The 18,400-nt window shown below is 42.4% G+C and overlaps 1 protein-coding gene across 1 annotated transcript; it reads left to right on the top strand.

The window, feature by feature from the left end:
* The first annotated feature begins 758 nt into the window (after positions 1-758).
* On the top strand, positions 759-18,076 carry caprin1b (cell cycle associated protein 1b). Its single transcript, XM_029247879.1, has 19 exons — positions 759-896; positions 1,931-2,107; positions 5,029-5,091; positions 5,261-5,347; positions 5,605-5,831; positions 6,195-6,277; positions 8,598-8,747; positions 8,844-8,896; positions 9,110-9,193; positions 9,591-9,782; positions 9,867-9,975; positions 10,189-10,250; positions 10,365-10,475; positions 10,730-10,876; positions 11,299-11,452; positions 12,532-12,720; positions 13,446-13,552; positions 14,250-14,310; positions 15,923-18,076. The coding sequence occupies exons 2-19, from the start codon at positions 1,931-1,933 to the stop codon at positions 15,985-15,987; spliced, it is 2,121 nt and encodes a 706-aa protein (XP_029103712.1). The 5' UTR covers positions 759-896; the 3' UTR covers positions 15,988-18,076.
* The last annotated feature ends 324 nt before the right edge of the window (positions 18,077-18,400 follow it).

The following is an 18,400-nucleotide window of genomic DNA, read 5'->3' as shown; positions in this document are numbered from 1 at the left end:
GGGCTGTGTAAGCGATTATGCTGTGGAGCCCTCTCATTACATATCTCTCGCTCTGTCAGTGTGTGTCGCTGTTCTAACTTCTATCATGTTCACAACGGTATCTGTCACATATTCCGTGCGTCCTTTCTTTTCATCATCCGAACCCAAAGTGCCGCGCGCTACAGTATTAACAAGAACTTCATTCGAACTGAAAGATCTAGCTACGCGTACAAGCACCGCAGACAGTCAAGCGAAGTATCTGCAGTAAATTCCGCGTAACGTTTGTCCGCGTAGACGCATGGCAACCAGCGCGCAGTGCCAGTGGCAGTGCCAGTGGGCAAACAGCGAGAGCCAGAAGATCGTTACTCTAGCTAATAGCATTCACTACAAGAAGTATATATATAAACTATAACGCCAGAAAATATGTCGAAAAGAAAGAAAAATATATAGATTTTTACTACAACAGAAAAAGACAGCAAAAGAACTAGCGAAAAGAAATTCATAGGCGCTCTCTGTATCGCCAGCACAGAAATTCCTGTCATTTGTAAATCTGCTTTATTTTGAGCCAGCTAAATAAAAAATATAGTTACCCTGTTTTATTTATCTTTGCTACATAAATGCCAAATTTGTGGAGTATAAAATGTAAATATAATTTTTACTTTCGTGAACACAGGCAAACCTAAAACAGCTATAGGGTCCTTCCTTTATTTAAGGAATACAGGCGTATCCAAGACAGCCCTACGAGGGTCCTTTCTCCATATAAAGTGTTACTTTTACTGTTGGTCTCTCTCAGTTGTCGGTGAGGCCGGCGGGGCGGATCCCACATAAAATTAATAAACAAAGTAAAGCAACACAACATAAACAATTCTTATAAAAATTACTAATCTCTTCCCTCGTGGATACACAGAGTCTGAAAGGTAAGCTGTGACCGAACATAGACGCGGCACAAGAACTCGAAGCTAATTCTTTTTCGTAGTAGTTCTAGTTGACGAACCCCCCTCTGAGGAGGCCAGAAATCACCACCTGGTGTTGAGTTTGAGAGATATTAAATATATGGGGAAACGATTTCAGACAAAACTGTCAATCTTCCTCCAGAGGATACCTTCCAAGGTGGATATAGACTAGTGCGTCAGACTGTGGCTGAGTGAGTGAGTGAGTGAGTGGTGGAGAGCAGAAGGAGCTAGAAGTGTGGCCCTTGAAGACCGGGGGGGGATAAACAGCTCGGAACGTTTATGTCCCACTTCATTAAACTACTACCTTACAATTTCTGATTGAATTATTCTTGATACTGTCGAAGTTGTTGGGGGGGGGGGGTGACACTACTACTAGCCTAGCCGAGCTAACACAGCCGTTCGTACGGTATTTCCAGTTAGTAACTGCCGTTTCCTAAACTTGGTTCTTAAAGTATCACCTTTAATTTTAGTGATCATTAAACAAAATAAAAAACCTAAAATTTACACTTCTGTTTACAAGTCCGTTATTACTCTTCTGTTTAAAAAGCTCTATAGAGTCAAACTCAAAGTGGTGACAGAAGAATGAGGTGGAGGTTGTTTTAAATGTACCGAAAAATGTATAATGTTGGCTAACTGCTGCAGTCATGCTCCAAAGCCCCTGCTGTTGTGACTGATCCAACCTACCTTGGCAAGGAAATGAATAATCCCAAGAAAAATCCTATCCTGAGGACAACATATAATTTTAAAAAGCTAACAGTTGCTGCTTCCAATTAAATAAATATGCTTTAAAACTCATCTATTAAAAAAAAGTCTTCAATATCTCACCATCACCTTTTGGCCTTCCGTTCACTCTTTCTCTAGGATGCGAATGGTGACAATGTTGCAGACGGGTGTTTCATAGTTGTTTTTGCTTTGTCAGCTACAGATTGACCATTCCACCCACGAATGCTAATTGTGCACCCCTCGATCTGCACTCCCACAATGCTCTCTGTCCACAGATGCCCTCAGTGTCTATTGGCAACAGGACTGTACAATCCTCCAGTCCAGAGGTGGGGTCCGCTCCTGGCTTGATGGCCCAGCTCACCATGCTCAGCCAGTCTGGAGCCCAGACAGAGGCCATGAAGCAGATTCTGGGTATTGTTGAGAAGAAGGTGCGCAACATGGAGAAGAAGAAGGTAAGTAATATACTTTGCCAGCTGTACAGTTGTCATTGGTTTTAAAATATTAACTTTTTCAGTCATAATTGACACTTAGAAGAAGTGTATACTTTAAGTTCTTAGTCTGGAAGCTAGAACAAATTGGTTTTAATCTTTCTTTGTTATAAAAAAATATTAATGGTAAAAGAGGGTATTTTAAATTTGTTGTACAAAATAGTTCGGCAATTTGATGCTGGTTATGACCCTGTTCAGTAGGATGTGATATTCACAATGCACTGTCTCCAGTGGCAGCTTTTTGGAAAGTTGAGTTTATTTAACCACACTGACTGGGCTGGCCTGTAGTTAGTTACCCCGACTGCACACACAGGCAGGCTATAAAAAAAACTTTACTAGTTGAGACACTGATGATGTACAGAGGCCTACACAAGCGTAATGGAGGATCTAAGACTTAATATCAAAAATGTTAAATTACTCGGCTACTGGAGCTAAATATAGGTTAATCTCTGGCTGAGATACTCGGTTTTCCTTCGCTTCGGTACACCAAACAAGCGGCGGAGTCGTGTCGTCAGCTAACTGTTGTTAGCTAGCTAGCTAGCTGGCTGGTGATTTAGCAACGTGTGTCTTTACCCTTAACTCAAAACATGTGATCATCTTAAAGCTGTAAAGTGGAAAACGGATTCGGACGGTGGATTTTAATCTGCCTGGTTGTACTACTTTCTGTGAAGACGCGATGTTTTCTTTGTTTCTGCACACGCGCGCGGGGATGTATGTTAGCTGGCCGCGCGGCCGCTAGCCTAGCCTAGGCTAGTCTGCGTTTGAATCATGTTCAGATTTGTTACACGTGACAGCGTTTGTATGAATTATTGTTACATGATTGTTGCTACGCATTTGTTACACTTGTCTTACGTGCTAGTTGTGTGGTTGTTATCGCTGCGTTGACGGTTAGCGATTGTCGGTGTGCCCCCGCGCTCGCCGCACACCGTCGGCCTGGCCTTACGCTAACATGGCGGCCGAGCCGCGCGCGCGCGCTCGCTCGTTCTCTCGTACCCTACCCTGGTCTTGTAATGTTACTGTAGTGTTTCCGTAACGTTCTTATCGCGTTGCCACAGCGTTTCCAGCTCTTTTTGGCGCGTGCTTTCCGCTTCTCTACCAGTCATCATCGTCAACAACACGCGTCTCTCGATCCCTTGTTTTCCGTCATTTTTAAGCGGACTTTTTGTCACACCTGTGTTTATAACTGAAGTTTATAACCATGTCCTTCGGGAGGGGTGTGTTTTGGGCAGGACGCTGTCTGTGTAGAACCTTCTGGAACATACTAGCTGGTGTTTAGTTGAAACCAGGAGTTCGAACCTGCTTCTGGATGAGCTTCCGGGATCCATGAAGCAAAGGTTTGCTTTGCAGATGAGTCAAAAAGGGAACATTGCTGTTGCTGCGTGTCATCAATTTGTGCAGAGACAATCAAGTTTTATTTTTCTAAGGGGTCCGTAGCTTTAAGTTTCACAAAAAGGGGCTCATGGCCTAGAAAAGGTTAAGAACCGCTGGTTTAGCTCATTCTTACAAGGCATTTAAATCAGAACATGGATACACTTGCTTTAAAGACTCTGGAATCTCTTCTCCTGGCAGATGTTTATCTGTGACCTCAGAGTGAAAGTTTATTTCCAGTCTTAAGTGCAATTACATGGTTTTCAGACACCCCTACTGCTCTCATCACTGTTTCAGGTCACTGTTCAAAGACAGGACATAATCTGTTTAAAAACCGGAATAGTTTTCTTCTGCAGTCATTTGTCTCAGGGTTAACAGTAGAATAGTAAAATTGTGGTGAGGTGTTGTCAGGACTTGCATTGTTGGTGTAAACATGAAATTCCTAGTATGATTTGTTTGTATGCCGAACATATTAACCTGGGTGAGTGATGTTATGGATGCACTGTGGATGTTCCTGAAGTCTTTTTTTTTTTTTTTGTTCAATTATTGTGCAGTACATTTCAGTATTACAGGCCTGGATTTAGATTTGCTTCCTGCTACATGCCCAAGGGGAAGTTGTAAGCTATTAAGATAATCTGTTCCAATCTGTACATGCTCAGACACCCTTTGTGAATTTACAGTGAGTATTATTTGCATTTATGTATGGCTTAACTAAATGATAAATTCATTCAGGATTCACTGAGCCATGAGGTCTTTTTTTTTTTTTTTTTTTTTTAATGCTCTGAAGAAAAATTGTTGGAAACAAAGGGATATTAGGGTGCCAAATAAGTTATTAGAAGAGTTGGGAGTGGTGTAGTGATTAGAGCCTCTGCGTCTGGACTTGAGGTCCCAGGTTCAAATCTCACCCATGTTGTGATACTCTTGGGCAAAGTATTTACCTGGAATTTCTCTAGTAAAAATTTGACACTCAAGATTGTAAGCTGCTTTGAAGAAAATTGTCAGCTAGATTACATTTATTCATTTAGGAGGTGCTTTTCTCTAAAGCGATGTATTTTCTATGAAATGTACAATCTGTACATTACATTAGGGAAAGGAGAGACAGCTGCAGATATGTAAGTGCTGCTTTCTTTCCACCAAATGAACCAATGTTCATCACACAAGTAGCTGCACATAAAACTTTATCAAACTATCCATGATTCCAAATCACTTTCCTAGTGCCTTTTTTAGCTATAAATAAACATAAACATTCAAAGATGATTGAATGGAAGGTTTTTCTGTAAGAATTTGCTAAAATTAAGCACGTTCTTTCATGAGTTTCAATTTTAACTTAATTCCTCATCTGATTTCAGATGCGGAAATTTACCTCTTCTCTAAGTATATTTCACATGGGTTGTACAGTTTAAATGTGAATCCTCTAGAACAGAACACAGTGAATTGCAGTGATTAAAAATCAGTGACACTACTTATCAAAATAGGCAAGTTACTTCCCTGCCAAAGAGATACTGTTTTTCTTGTAGAGCAAGCTGGATGACTACCAGGCCAGGAAAAACAAGGGAGAACATCTCAACCAGGATCAGCTGGTCAGTCTCCCCCCCCCCCCCCCCCCCCCCCCTTTTTTTCTTTTTTTTTTCTCCTCTCTCTCTTTTTGGGATGATTTAACTCCTGGGAGTGCTTTTTAATTGTTGAGTCTAATTTTTTGGTTACACTGAAAGGTGGTCTCAAGTATTCCCCCCCTCGCTTTCAATTTAGGAAGCCCTGTCCAAGTACCAGGAAGTGGTAAACAACCTGGAGTTTGCTCGAGAGTTGCAGAAGAGCTTCCTGGCTCTTGGTCAAGATGTGAGTAAATTTTATTTGGCTATGAAAATTGGTGGATCCTCACTTGCTACCAAGCCAGGATATTCCTGTTTACATCTTTCTTATTAATGGAAATGTTCAGTGTGATGTTACCACTCAGTTTCTGACTTCTGCTTCATGGTTGCTTTGAGTTTGTCACCTCTTACAGTAGGTCAGCTGCCAGGTTGAAGAGTGGTGCATTTAGCATTCTAAAATGTTGCAATATTTGTTGTGACCTGAAGCCCTCTCTCCCTCTGCAGATCCAGAAGGCAGTGAAGAAGGCAGCACGACGGGAACAGCTGCAGCGGGAGGAGGCTGAGCAGAGAAGGCTGAAGGCAGTGCTGGAGGTGCAATTCCTCCTGGACAAGTTGGGTGAAGAAACTCTGCGCCAGGAGCTGAAGCAGGCCTCCTTGCTCACGGACGAGGACCTCGCTGCCCTTGACGAATTCTACAAGCTGGTGGGGCCAGATCGTGACCAAAACATTAGGTCAGCAGGTGACACGCAAACACAAACTTGTTTTTGCTGTTGAAGACCACTACATATGATGGTCATTTTAGCCGGTAAGCTTTTATCAGCAGCTACTCAAAGCAGTGAACAAATCAATAGATTTTTACCCTTTTCCTTTTTTAACACAGTTCTGTGGATGACCAAATCTTTATTTCAGGATACTTAATGAAAACTAAAATGTTCTTTTCATGAAAGTTCCTTTTCAGAGGACTGAATTTGAGGCTGGTAAAATAGTCAGGTCCAATTTTTCACTTCATTTCCCAGAGACAGTGATTTTCATTACAGGATGTTTTCATGTCAAACAAGAATTCTTAGCTCAGCAGCAACGTCTGTCCTTTGCAGGCTGACGGACCAGTATGAACAGGCATCCCAACACTTCTGGGAGCTTTTGGAGGGGCGGGACAAGGAAGTGGCTGGAACTACATGTAAGTCACGTGGATAATACATTGTTTGATTTCTTCAGTTAGTCTAATGAATTAGTTGGCACAAAGTCCACACTTTCCTGTTGTGACTATGCAAACTTTATCATGTCCCTCTTTATTGGGTAGTCCAATAGGGTTTATGGCGTCAAAGGCAATATACACTGCTGCAGTTAGGATTAAATAAATTGTGATTATGGACACTATGAGATCCATCCCATTATACTCATTTTTACTTCTGAAGTGATACTATAAGTGTTGTTGAGCATCTTCTGTAGCTGGGGGCCCTGAACACATTCTATCCCTGCATAATGAATCCAGCATAGTTTTCCCAGCTGTATGTGGTCCACTGCCAGTGTCTGTCTGTCATAGTAATCCTAAAAAGCAGTCTTGCCAGGTACCTTTGTCAGAGTTCCTTTCAGTGGAAGTGTAGCTGAGGTGGATATTGATGTTTTGAAGCCTAGGGCCTGGAGAGACAAAACTGCTGCATTCTGCTCGTGGCCTGCACACTGACGGGGCCCTCCTGACTCAGCAGCAGGGCAGCCTGCCAGTTTCCTGCCTTAGGCGGCTGACGCAGAGAGCCTGCGCTCTGGGAACTGCTAGTGCAGCACTCTCTAGAATTGTGTAGCAGCCTGCTGAGTTTGCCCTCCCCTCCCAGTTCCCCCAAATCCTCATGCCCACCAAGTGTACCTTTTTCACATTCCAGGGGTGACTTGACCAGTGATCAGGTGGCAACATGGATTATAAATATACACTCTTAACTGTCAAAATGGTTTTGGTTGTGGAGGGGCAGCAGTTGGGAACTTGCCCTGCTGTTGACAGCTTAGGAGCTTGTGTGTTTGCAGAAAGGCCTAGATCTGCTGTTTCACAACTGTTCTATTGCTGAGTTTGCAGAAAAGCTCCCCTGCATCATTCTGGGCCATGTTAATGGCATGTTGGCTCACTGAGAACCAGGGTTGGCCGATTTAAATCGTGATTTGAATTTATATTTTTAGAGAAATAATTGTTCTAAATATCTACATCAAGCTGGCTGCTCCCCCCCCCACCCCAATATTTTTCCTCAAATCTCAGAGGCTAACTTGATAATAGCTAAGCACTTGAAAATGGCTTTAAATTACTGAAACTATGAGCACAAGAGAATAAGGTTGAGTTAAATGACAAGGATTTCATGTAGGTTCTGTAGTACCTACACAGACAAGGGCTGAACATGAAAACTCCACACAGACTTAGTGGGGATTGAACCCATGTACTCCCACACCACCCAGGTGCTGTGAGACAGCAGCACTACTCGCTGTGCCACTATGACACCACACAACTTTTGGGTAACGATATTATAGTTCTTCATTCAGACACCAACAGTTTTATTATAAGCATGGGTTACTTATGCCAGCTCAGTACTGTTGTTTAGGGCCTTGAAGATAAACACAAGTTTTGTTAGATTTTCTGAGCTAAGCCTGTTAAGTTTAGACTAGACAAATTCATATGTGCTGAAGACACAATCTACACCTGCAGAGAATGCAGTGGGGGGAAAAAAGAAGTTGGTTGACAGCAGTCATGGATTCTGCATCACTTAACAAAAAAACTTAAGTTTTCAGGAAGAAAAATATTTTGGTAACATTGCTAAAAATAAATGTTTAGAATTGGAGTGCTCAAGATTTTAAAAAATCTGTTTAATTTTAAAAAAAGGATTTTTAAATTTAAATTGCCAGCCCTGCTAAAAACTTAAGATATACTGGATCCTCACCTTACAAAACAGCTGTGGCTAGAAGTCTAATTCAGTTTGATTGTGAAAGTAGTAATTGTCATTTTAAATGCAGACATCCTTTGAATTATTTATGGTTTAGATGTTTTTTTATATTGTTGAATTTGAGCTACTATAAAATCTAATATAAACAAACTGAAAATACATTGACTTTAGAAACTTCTGCTCAATAGACAGTGTGTACCATAAGCAAGTCCAATGTTCCTGATGTTAATATTGATCAAGAATACTGTTACACCTGGAAACAAGATAAATTAAGGTTTCATAGTCCTGCGTGAATGCCTTGTACTGCCAGCTAATGCCTGGGTGCAGAAATGCAGGTCACTTTTCAGCTTTTTCTGCACTGCAACAGAAATATTAGAAAGTAGGTTGGAGGGAAAAAAAATCCAGTTTAAAATAAACTAGAAAATGTTTGTACTTTGAAAAACTTGTAAGTGGAATATTTATAACACAGGGAGCCAGTGTGCAAGGGGCATCTTGCCAATGTGGTCCTTCCATCTCGAATGCCCTTCGTGAATGGTGTCTTGAGTTGATTCTAATGCCTCCCATGTGCCCTCTGTCCAGACAAAGCCCTGAAGGACACTCTAGACAAGGTACTGCTGACTGGGTACTTTGACCGGGCCCATGGCCACCAGAATGGCGTGTGTGAAGAGGGTGAGGAGCAGCCAGCAGTGGCAGAATCTTCAGAGGCCGAGGAGCCACACACAGAACCCGGTAAATGTCTGACCCACACTGCAAACACAATTTTATTTAAATTTGATCAGCAGGGGCGTTTTACAGTGGGCTAATGTGAACTTCTGCCCCCTGCAGAAGGTGAAATTGCCGAAGATTACACTGAACCAATCGAAGTGGAGACCGCAGAGGTACAGAATCTTTTTGTTTTGTCATTAATTTAATTTTGCTTTTTTAGATGCAAATATGGTAGGAAAGGGAGGGGAGAAGTGTTTTTTTTTCTGAACAGAATTTTCATTGAAAATGAACACTGTGATAGAATGATCTTGTTTAAAATGGGGTCTAAATATTGCATTTACTGATGTGCTGGAGTGGTAGCTCTTAATGATCTTGTCCTCTTTTAGTTTGTAAACAGACAGTTCATTCCAGAAGCCAACTACAGTAGCACAGACCAAGAACAAACAGACGAGTGGAATACAGAATCCGAGGTGTGTGGTGCCGCTCCAGAGCGACATTTCTCATTTCTTAGGTTCAGATACCTGTTAAGTTTTTGCTTTGTTTGATTATTATGAGGTAAGCTGCTAGTGTAGTGGTTGAGCTGCTGGTTTTGGACCCAAATGTTGCCAGTTGGAATCTCACCTCCATCCGTAATACCCTTGAGTAAGGTACTTGCCCTAAATTGCTCCAGTAAAAATTACCCAGCTGTATACGTGGGTAAATAATTGTAAGTAGCTTAACCTTCCAAGTCATTTTGGAGAAAAGCATCAGCTAAATGAAGTAATGTAATTATATACACGTGCTACACCAAACAGTGTTTCTTTCTCGTAAAACAGAGGCAATATGGGAAGATAAAACCCTGTTTTTTTTTTTTTTCCTTTTTTCCAGACGGTTGGTGCCCTGCAACAACAGCAGCAGCAGTCTCCGCAAACAGTTGTTCAGTCCGCCCCTTCCCCTGTCATGTCTGAGCCTCATGTGCACAACCCCGTGCCCCCTATGCCCTCCGCTGACCCTGTGGTCAGGAAGCAAGCTGTACAGGACCTCATGGCTCAGATGCAGGGCCCCTACAACTTCATGCAGGTGAAGGAGCTGGCCATGGTCACATAACTTGCATACCAGTCTTGTGTGGAATGCTGGGTAATGTGGTATTTTCTGTACCCTTAGGACTCGATGCTCGAGTTTGACAGCCAGGCTATAGACCCTGCCATTGTGTCCGCTCAGCCTATGAAGCCCACCCAAAGCATGGACATGCCACAGATGGTATGCTCCACAGGTAGGCAGTAGGTTGTCATTGCTCCAAACTGCTCTCTGCCTGTGTGACCTCATGTTGTCATCACTGGGACAAATTCACAAAACTATTGAGTATTCACATATTTCAATAGTAATTTCTCAGTATTACATTGAACTACGCTTAACTGTTGGTGTAATTCCAAAATATTTTATGGAAATTGACTTGAAACAATGTTTAACTTGCTCTATTCTGCAGTACATCCAGATGCCCGACTGACGCAGCCCAGTACGATTCCAGTACAGCCAGAACCCACACAAGTAAGTCTTTCATCCTTCATTTCAAGCCTCCTCAGCATTTTTAATTTAGCTCTGTGTGGAATTGCTTAAATACCCATCTGAAATTCTTCCACCTGCTCCTTGATCCAACTCCAGGTCCCCATGGTAACGCCTACACCTGAAGCGTTCTCTACACCACCACCCCTTTACCAGTCTGCGCACCCAGCAGACCCCCGGCCACCCACGGATGCTATCGATCCCATCCAGGTAGGGAGAGCTTTCTCCATGAATATAGTCTGTTCAAAAACCTTCATGTGAGCTGAAGTGTTAAGGCTCTGTTCCGCCTACATGTTGGTGTGTGTGTATTTGTGCATACTCCCTTAATACCATTCCAGTGCTGTCCCTGTGTTACCGATACGCCATGGTTTTGTACCCCATTTGTCTGCTCTGCAAAGCCAACATGCTGCAATGGCGTGTAATGCGTGTCCCTAAATCTCCTTGTCCCTTACCCCTCCCCCCAGGCTTCAATGTCCCTATCGTCTGAGCAGTCGCCCCCTTCGTCATCCCTACCAGCAGCCTCACAGCCCCAGGTGTTCCAGCCTGTCTCCAAACCCCTCCGCAGCAGTGGCATCAACGTCAATGCAGCCCCATTCCAGTCCATGCAGACAGTAGGCACCCACCACTGTTTCTCATCCTCTTCCACCACTGCCTCCTAGTTGTGTGATCATGCCACACGTCTGTGTCTCATTAATAAATGTTTATCCTTTTGCTGAAGTATAGTTTATTCACGCTGTTGGCTCATTTCTCCAGGTTTTTATTTCCATTCCTTCTGCTTTTAACGCAAGAGTTGCTCTCACTGTCTGAAAAATGAGCTTATTGTTGCTGAAAGAAATGATATTTGCAGTGTTCTTGTTTTTGAAGGGATATATTTAGTGACCAAACTCTTAAAAGCCTCTTTTTGAACAGTATAAGCAGCATCACAAATTGATAGTGTGCCAGGTTGCCCTTATTCTGGAAGTCTTGATGAAAGGCTTCATCCAGGTGAAATCTCTGGGAAATTAAGAGTAGTCCCCTATTTCTGCTTCCCCAGGTGTTCAATCTGAATGCCCCTGTGCCCCCTGCCAGTGAAACTGAGTCTCTAAAGCAGCCCAGTCAGTACCCAAGCGGCTATAGCCAGGGATTCAGTGGCCAGGCCCAGCATGCCACAGAGCAGCCTGACATGCCACAGGAGCAGCTGCAGTCGGGTAAGTAGGAGGGGGGGGGGTAGGCTGTCTTCTGCTCTCAGGTATTGAAGGCTTGTTGCTTGCAGAATTTGGGGAACTACATTTGCGTTGAGTGATGTTACACAAGGCTGCTTGGCGCTGATGGGGAGGGGAATGTCCATAGCTGGGGAAGTTGGACTTCAGTGAACTTGGTTCTGCAATGCTGATGTGACCAGTCTGACTGAACAAGCACTTGTGGAAATTTTGTCTGAACAGCACTGTGGGCATCATAAAACTACTTTCCCTTCCAAGTTTAACACTGGAAAAATATTGGGAGAAACTTTTTAATAGTACTGCTGAACATTTTTGTAATGCTGAATGCAGATGCTCTCTACCACTTGCAGGTACATTCTGAAATGTATTTTATTTTCAGTGTTAGAATACACATCACATTTTCTGCTTCACATCCAAGAAAGTAATCATGGTAGTTACTCTGGAAGGAAGGATTGGGGGGTGGCGGCATGGCATGGCATATTGCTGAAACCAAGTTGTCGTTCTTATTTAACACTAGCAGTGAGTATGTTGATGGGTTAGTCTTGATGTCTTAATGGGTTGAGGTCTGTGTTACCTGAGTTTCCTTTCACGGATTATTTGCTTGAGTCCTTTCAGCCAAACATCCAGTGTATTTTGGGGTTAGCGTTGGTTTTTCTGCTACTGGCAGAGCTGGTTGTTGCAGTGGTTGTGGACCCCAGGACCTTTCTCAGTGTGTGGGCTAGTATTCAACTTGTCTGCACCATCACTGCTCACTTGTCACTTTTTCAAACAGCACATATTTTAGTCGTTCGTAAACATGATTCTCCTACTGATTCTGCTGTTACAGTAGTATTTCAAAAACTGGTCTGATGTGAGCAATGCTGATTGAGAGGTATTTGAGACTCATTCTTCTGCTTCATTCTTTCTGATTTTAATGCAAGAGTTGCTATCACTGTCTGAAAGATAATATAAAGAATGTGTTGTTGCTGGAAGAAAATGCGTTTACCACCGAGTGATAATGGCATGCTTTATTATTTTTACAGGGTTATGTTGAGTAACCAAACAATGTCCTTCTCCAATGTTCTCAGTCGTTGGTACCTTCCACGCCCAGGACCAGACCCTCTCTAGTGCAGCAGGACACCAGCCTTCCCAGCAGGGTCCAGCCTTCAGTCGGACGGGTCAGTCCTTCTACAACAGCAGGGCCATGTCCCGTGGTGGACCCAGGAATGCCAGAGGCATGATAAACGGTTACAGAGGACCGTCCAACGGCTTCAGAGGTGAGAAGCATGACACTGCCTGCCCTGTGCTCTCAACAGTGTCTGTAGGGATGAGAATGTTTCTTATACTCTTGTGGCATGAGTAGTACTGTTACCACTACATCTCATTTGTTAGTGTCCTTAATCAACCTTTTACATTTATTCATGTAACTGACACTTTTCCAAAGCAACTTATAACATTAAGGTACCTACAGCTATTTACCCATTTATATAGCTGGGTAGTTTTTTTTTTCCCTGGAGCAATTTTGGGTAATTAGTTGGTCAAGGGTACTGCAGCTAGAGGTGGGATTTGAACCTGTGACCTTTGAGTCCAAAGAGAGCAGCTCAGACCACTATGCTACCAGCTGTCTCTAGGTCAGCCTTTTAGATCAATGTTTCCCACCTATTTCCCCCCCTTCCTGTTAAGTTTAACATTGTGTCGCTCCTTGAGTTAGGGGAGTACATCTTTGATTTTTTTTAAATGAAGGTTTTTGATCTGGAGTTGATTCATGCTTCCGGAGCAGTTGTGGGTAAGTATTGCACAGGACAGATTACAACACATTTACGTAAATGAATAAATGTACTTTTAACATATCTGATTGTTTTCTTCAAAATGACTTGCAGTGTTAATCTACCTTCAATTATTTACCGATTTGTACAGTTGGGTTTTTTTTTTTTAATCTTTTTATCAAATGAACACATTAGAGGTACACTTGGCAACAATGTCGTCTTTTGCTTTCTGTCAGGTGGATATGATGGTTACCGACCACCTTTCTCCAACACTCCAAACAGTGGCTATGGACAGCCCCAGTTCGGCACGCCCCGTGACTACTCCAACAGCAGCTATCAGCGGGTAATGACTCAAAACCATGCTGTGAAGTGTTAGGCAGTATTTTGTAATTAAGGTGCAAACTGCTGATTTTTCTCACTTGGGGAATTCAGTACTTTACATTTATTCCTTTGTGAGATGCATTTGTCTAAAGTTCAGGGCAGAGTAAACAAAAGTGCATTTCACAATAGACATGCAGCTTTTAGGTACAGACCCGATATTACTGAAGCACAGCTTGTCCGATACCACCATTTTTGCTCCTTGTAGAATTTGCTGGATGGCAGATTCATAAGATCATTGCGGCAGGTGATGGGTGCCAATTTATGTAGCTGTTTGGTAAGGAGATAAATGGTTTTGACAGAGATGGATTCTGAAACCCTTCTTGAATGCTGAAAGGGATTCAGCAGTTTTGAGGGATAGCAAGTTTGTTATGCCTCTTCGAGGTAAAAACCAAGAACGTACAGGTTATTGATTTTGGACCATCTGTGAGTGGGGCCACCAAACAGGTAGAGGTGGAAGACTATAGGGCTCCTGCTGGTGTGCAAGGATTGATCTGATCTTTTGTATATTTTGATTCTTCTAGAAATCAGGTGGCTGAACACAGTGCTAACATGGCCAGTTGCTAAATTTCTGTGGTATTGTCTTGTGTGACAAGGCAGCTTTGTGTCAGACTTGGCAGTTAAACTGATGTTTTGTGACCTTTGTCCTTGTGTTTCTTCAGGAAGGGTACCAGCAGAACTTCAAGCGTGGAGCTGGCCAGGGAACTCGAGGTTGCTCTCGAGGTAATGCTCAAGTGATGCGGTCCTAAAGAGGCTTGCAGACTGACATCTTAGGCCACATTGAACATTAAACTGAATACATTTGCCTACCCCCCATATTTTGACCCTTTTTCTTTTATCATCAGTGTCCCCACCCCCTTTTTTTGGCTGGTTTTGGATCAGAGTAAGCCTGCGTATGATATTTAAATATGAAATGTTTTAATGATTCACAGCACATGCCAAGCTGAAATCATCAGTGACAGGATTTTAAGCAAGCCTGTGTTTGAACCAGATATTCCTGTAAACTTGAAAAATTTTCATTAATTTATTTTTTTGAGGTTTTTTTTTTTTTTTTTTTTTTTTGTAAGAAGAAACCCAAAACCTGTCACTGCTGCTCCAGACCTGGGAGTTTTTTTTTTTTTTTTTTTTTTTTCCCCCCCTCTCCCCCCACCCCCCCCGTTCTCCTGCTCTTTGTCAGGCACCCTCTTTTCTGTTGTTTATTGGACATTAATTTTGATTCAAAAATAATTATTTTGTTACATTTTTAAAGGCTCCCAATTCTTCGGTTTGTAAATTGATGTTGCTTCTTGACAGAACGTTTCAATAAAGATGTGTTGCATTACCTGCTGTCTGCTGCTAGTTTCTTTTCATTGTCCCCGTTTCTCACTTTCTGGGATCCCCCCCCATCCCCCACATCTGCCATACTTGCAGCAAAGTCCTGTTGCATCAGCAGTTGGAGGAGCGCAGGGCTTCGCTGGAACAAGCGGCAGCTGCTTCCTTATGCTGCTGCTTTCCTGCTCTTTGCCCCTAGCAGATCTGCTCTCTTGCCCAAGGACTCTCAACTTTTCTCCAATTTGTCTGGTTGGACTCAAACCAACCCAGATTGCTGAGAACTAGAAAAAGTAGAACTCCTTGGGCAAAGGAGAAGGCACCTCTACCCTGGCTCTTGTACATACATAGCTTTACATGTCTTTCTTGCTGCAGATCTAGCCAAATTCTCCAGCTGTGCAAGAGTAGATTCTGCTTTCTGACAGTTTTTGTCCCCTTCATAAATCACTAGTCATGAGTCTATACTATGAATCTCTTTCACTCATTCAGTCAAATCATGGAGCTTTGTACACTGCTTCTGTATTGTTTGATATTGATGCCCTCAGTGTTTTCTTCTCCAGTCCAACTGTTTGATTGGGAGATGCATAACCTGCAATCAAGAATTTGAGTGTTTTACAATTTGTCAATGCAGAGAACATGGCTGTTATGCTTTCTGAATTCAAAGCACAGTAACTACTGTAGTTGAAATTTTCAAGTTGCACCTTCCATCAGCTACACTTACTAAAAATAGGAAGACAAATTCCACCAGGGAAATATCTCATTCCAAAAGGTAGATGATGTAAAAAGGTGTGAGGGTGGACAGAAGTCTGTAGGAAAGTCTAGGATAGGCAGTTGCTTTGCGATAATTGAATATTCATGATGAAACACAAGACCAGTACATTTTCATCAGAATTCACTTTTGATATGAAATGAACGTGGATAGAAAAGCAGAGAAAATGTACATAAAAGGAACTTTCTGCTAGTCACTGGGTTCCTGGAGATGATGCTGTGTTGGGGATTGATGCCATTGTCTGTGTTTGGGTTCCAGGTCGGGGGGCCTCGTTCAAGCCGGGCAGAGGGGTACCCCACATGACCGCTCAGCAGGCCAACTAACAAAGGACTCCAGCGTGACCACTCAAGACCTCTGAAATCCCCACCTCCATGAGCATCCCAACCCCCAACACCTGAAAACATCTTCATCAAAATCCTGCCCCCTCCAGTGTCTGCCTGCTGCTTCAGCCATTTCCCCATAATTACATGCTGTACCGGACAGGCCAAGCCCCCATACATGGATATTCTCAAGGGACTGGGGAAGGAAGTCTGTCTTTGAAGCCATACCCCCCATAGTGTGGTCCTTTTCCGATCCAAAGCTTTTATTGCTGTCCTAAGCTGTCGAATAGCCTTAAACCAATCAATCAAGCAGGAAAACGTGTGCCTTTGCAGAGTAATTGTAGACTTGGGCCTTCGCCTTGACCGGAGACAAGGGTCAATGAGGGTGGCGGGTTCATGTTAGGGTGTGGAAGTCAAGGGTCATCTAAGGCCAAATATCCATCCAGCTTGCTTTTCACAAATGGAAATGTTTTGTCAGGCTTCTCCATACCACTCTTAGTTGGTAGCGCAATGCCAAGCCTGTGGATAAACAGATTAACTGCACTCAATAAAATTAGACTTGATTGTACCATAACAAGAAATTGGAATGTGGAGAGTCCGCTTATAAAAAAGAAGATTGCTTGACTGTAAGATTGCTAATCTGGAAAAGTGACTGCTATACAGGAATTGAGGCGCTCTGAAAGGAAGTACGTCTCTAAGAAACCTTGCCGTTAAGTAAAGTCACAGACTGATGCACTGAAAAAAAGATACATCCATAGTCCCGTGATTCAGACTAAAAAACTTTGTGCTTTTGGACACTTTGGAGCATAAGGACTGACCGTCCTTGGTGTGCTTTCACGTAACGCACAGCCCACGTGTCTGTGCTCTGCTGTATGGAGATGCTTTCCACAACCACTGGTCATGCTGTGTTCCGTACTGCAGTTAGTTTACAGAAATATCTAGTGGTTTCCAGTTTTGAAGATCCCAACCCTCCATCTCTTCATGATTAGACAAGATTTTTTTTTTTTCTTTTCATACGGTAACTGCTGTGGTTTTTCACTCTGTCTGTTGAGTAGGGGGAATCAAAGGAAGCTGGTGACTGTTCCACCAGTACCATATGGCCACAGCTGAGCACAATCAAATATGGAAGATGGAACGATTTCCAACTTCAAAATGTGAACGTGAAAATATGGGAAGAACAGTATGTCACCATTTCTGTGGATTGGTTTTGTGTTCCGATGTTGGCAGGATGTATTTAAGTATTTTTCTCTAATGTCAAGTCAATTTTGGAAGTTATTCCAGATGCTTGGTAGGCAGTACAAACTGTATATAATCATTTAACAACACATTTTATGAACCAAACTGGAATTCCTTTTAATGTATGTTATCTTCCCAGTACAACATCTGTCTGTCTTGGCTTCTACAAATGTCTTTCAGTGTAAAGGAAAGGGAACATGAACTTTTATGACACTGCTTCTGTATCTGTGTGCCTGCTCACCTTTCTGGCTTGAACGGTGTATTAGTAGCCTAATATATGAGCTTCAGAAAACATGAGGATTTGGAGTTGCACTAGCAAATCTAATTTCTTGAAACAGTTTAAAATTAAAATGTCTTGTAATTTCAGTATCTTTTTATTACTTTGATGTGAATCAAAAGGTTAGGTTTTGTTTTGAACAACTTGACAAAATGTTGTCGATTTCAACAGTGAAATTACATAGAATGCGCCAATCACCGATGGTTTAATTCGGCTCTGATGGAATGTAATGGTTGTTTACGTCGGGTGTTTGGGTGATCAGAAGTGATGTGCATCATAATCTGGTTGTAACAGCACAAAGAAATGCGAGAAAGGTATGTTTTATCAAAGTTATGTACATTACTGAGGAGACTGTGACTCAACCCACTTTGCGTGTTCTTTGTTAAATGTGCATCCTATGGTACCTCTGAACAGACTGGTGAAAATGCCAATGGTGACCTGGCTCTTTCCACCTCCCAAAAGCTGTCCATTCATTACTGACCCAATCTGGACGTCTTCATGGCTGCTGGTGTGTGGAGGAGACAAACCCAACCTGTCCTCCTGCTGTTAACGAAAATAAAATATGTTTTGTACAATAAATTGCAAGCAGCATGGACTTTGATAATTATTGTCAAAATGTGGTAACATTACTTTTCTGTTCCTTCCTTGCTTTGTAATATTATGCACAAAAAACTCTTTACGAATTAATCACTGACACCGAATGTATTGAATAGCTGGATTACACCATTCTTGGTCTGATGAGTTAAATAATTTAGCAACGTAATAAGTTGTACCTTTAATATTATTTCAACTCTGTTATAATGGTCCAGGGGAGAGTTTGTTACCACAAATGGATGCTCAGGCAGCAGGTTTCTAATATCTTGACCATAATATTTTTTGTTTTCAGTATTAACTTTAACACAG

This window comes from Scleropages formosus, chromosome 2 (genome assembly GCF_900964775.1).
Source record: "Scleropages formosus chromosome 2, fSclFor1.1, whole genome shotgun sequence".
Lineage (NCBI taxonomy): Eukaryota > Metazoa > Chordata > Actinopteri > Osteoglossiformes > Osteoglossidae > Scleropages > Scleropages formosus.
This window is presented reverse-complemented; position numbering and strand designations above follow the sequence as displayed.

What these genes read in the sequence shown, in the direction of transcription:
- caprin1b (XM_029247879.1), top strand. Translation starts at nt 1,931, where the DNA reads ATGCCCTCAGTGTCTATTGGCAACAGGACTGTACAATCCTCCAGTCCA. An exon ending in TCCTGGCTCTTGGTCAAGAT is followed by an intron (nt 5,348 to 5,604) that starts GTGAGTAAATTT and finishes CTCCCTCTGCAG; the next exon opens with ATCCAGAAGGCAGTGAAGAA. An exon ending in ATGCTATCGATCCCATCCAG is followed by an intron (nt 10,476 to 10,729) that starts GTAGGGAGAGCT and finishes CCCTCCCCCCAG; the next exon opens with GCTTCAATGTCCCTATCGTC.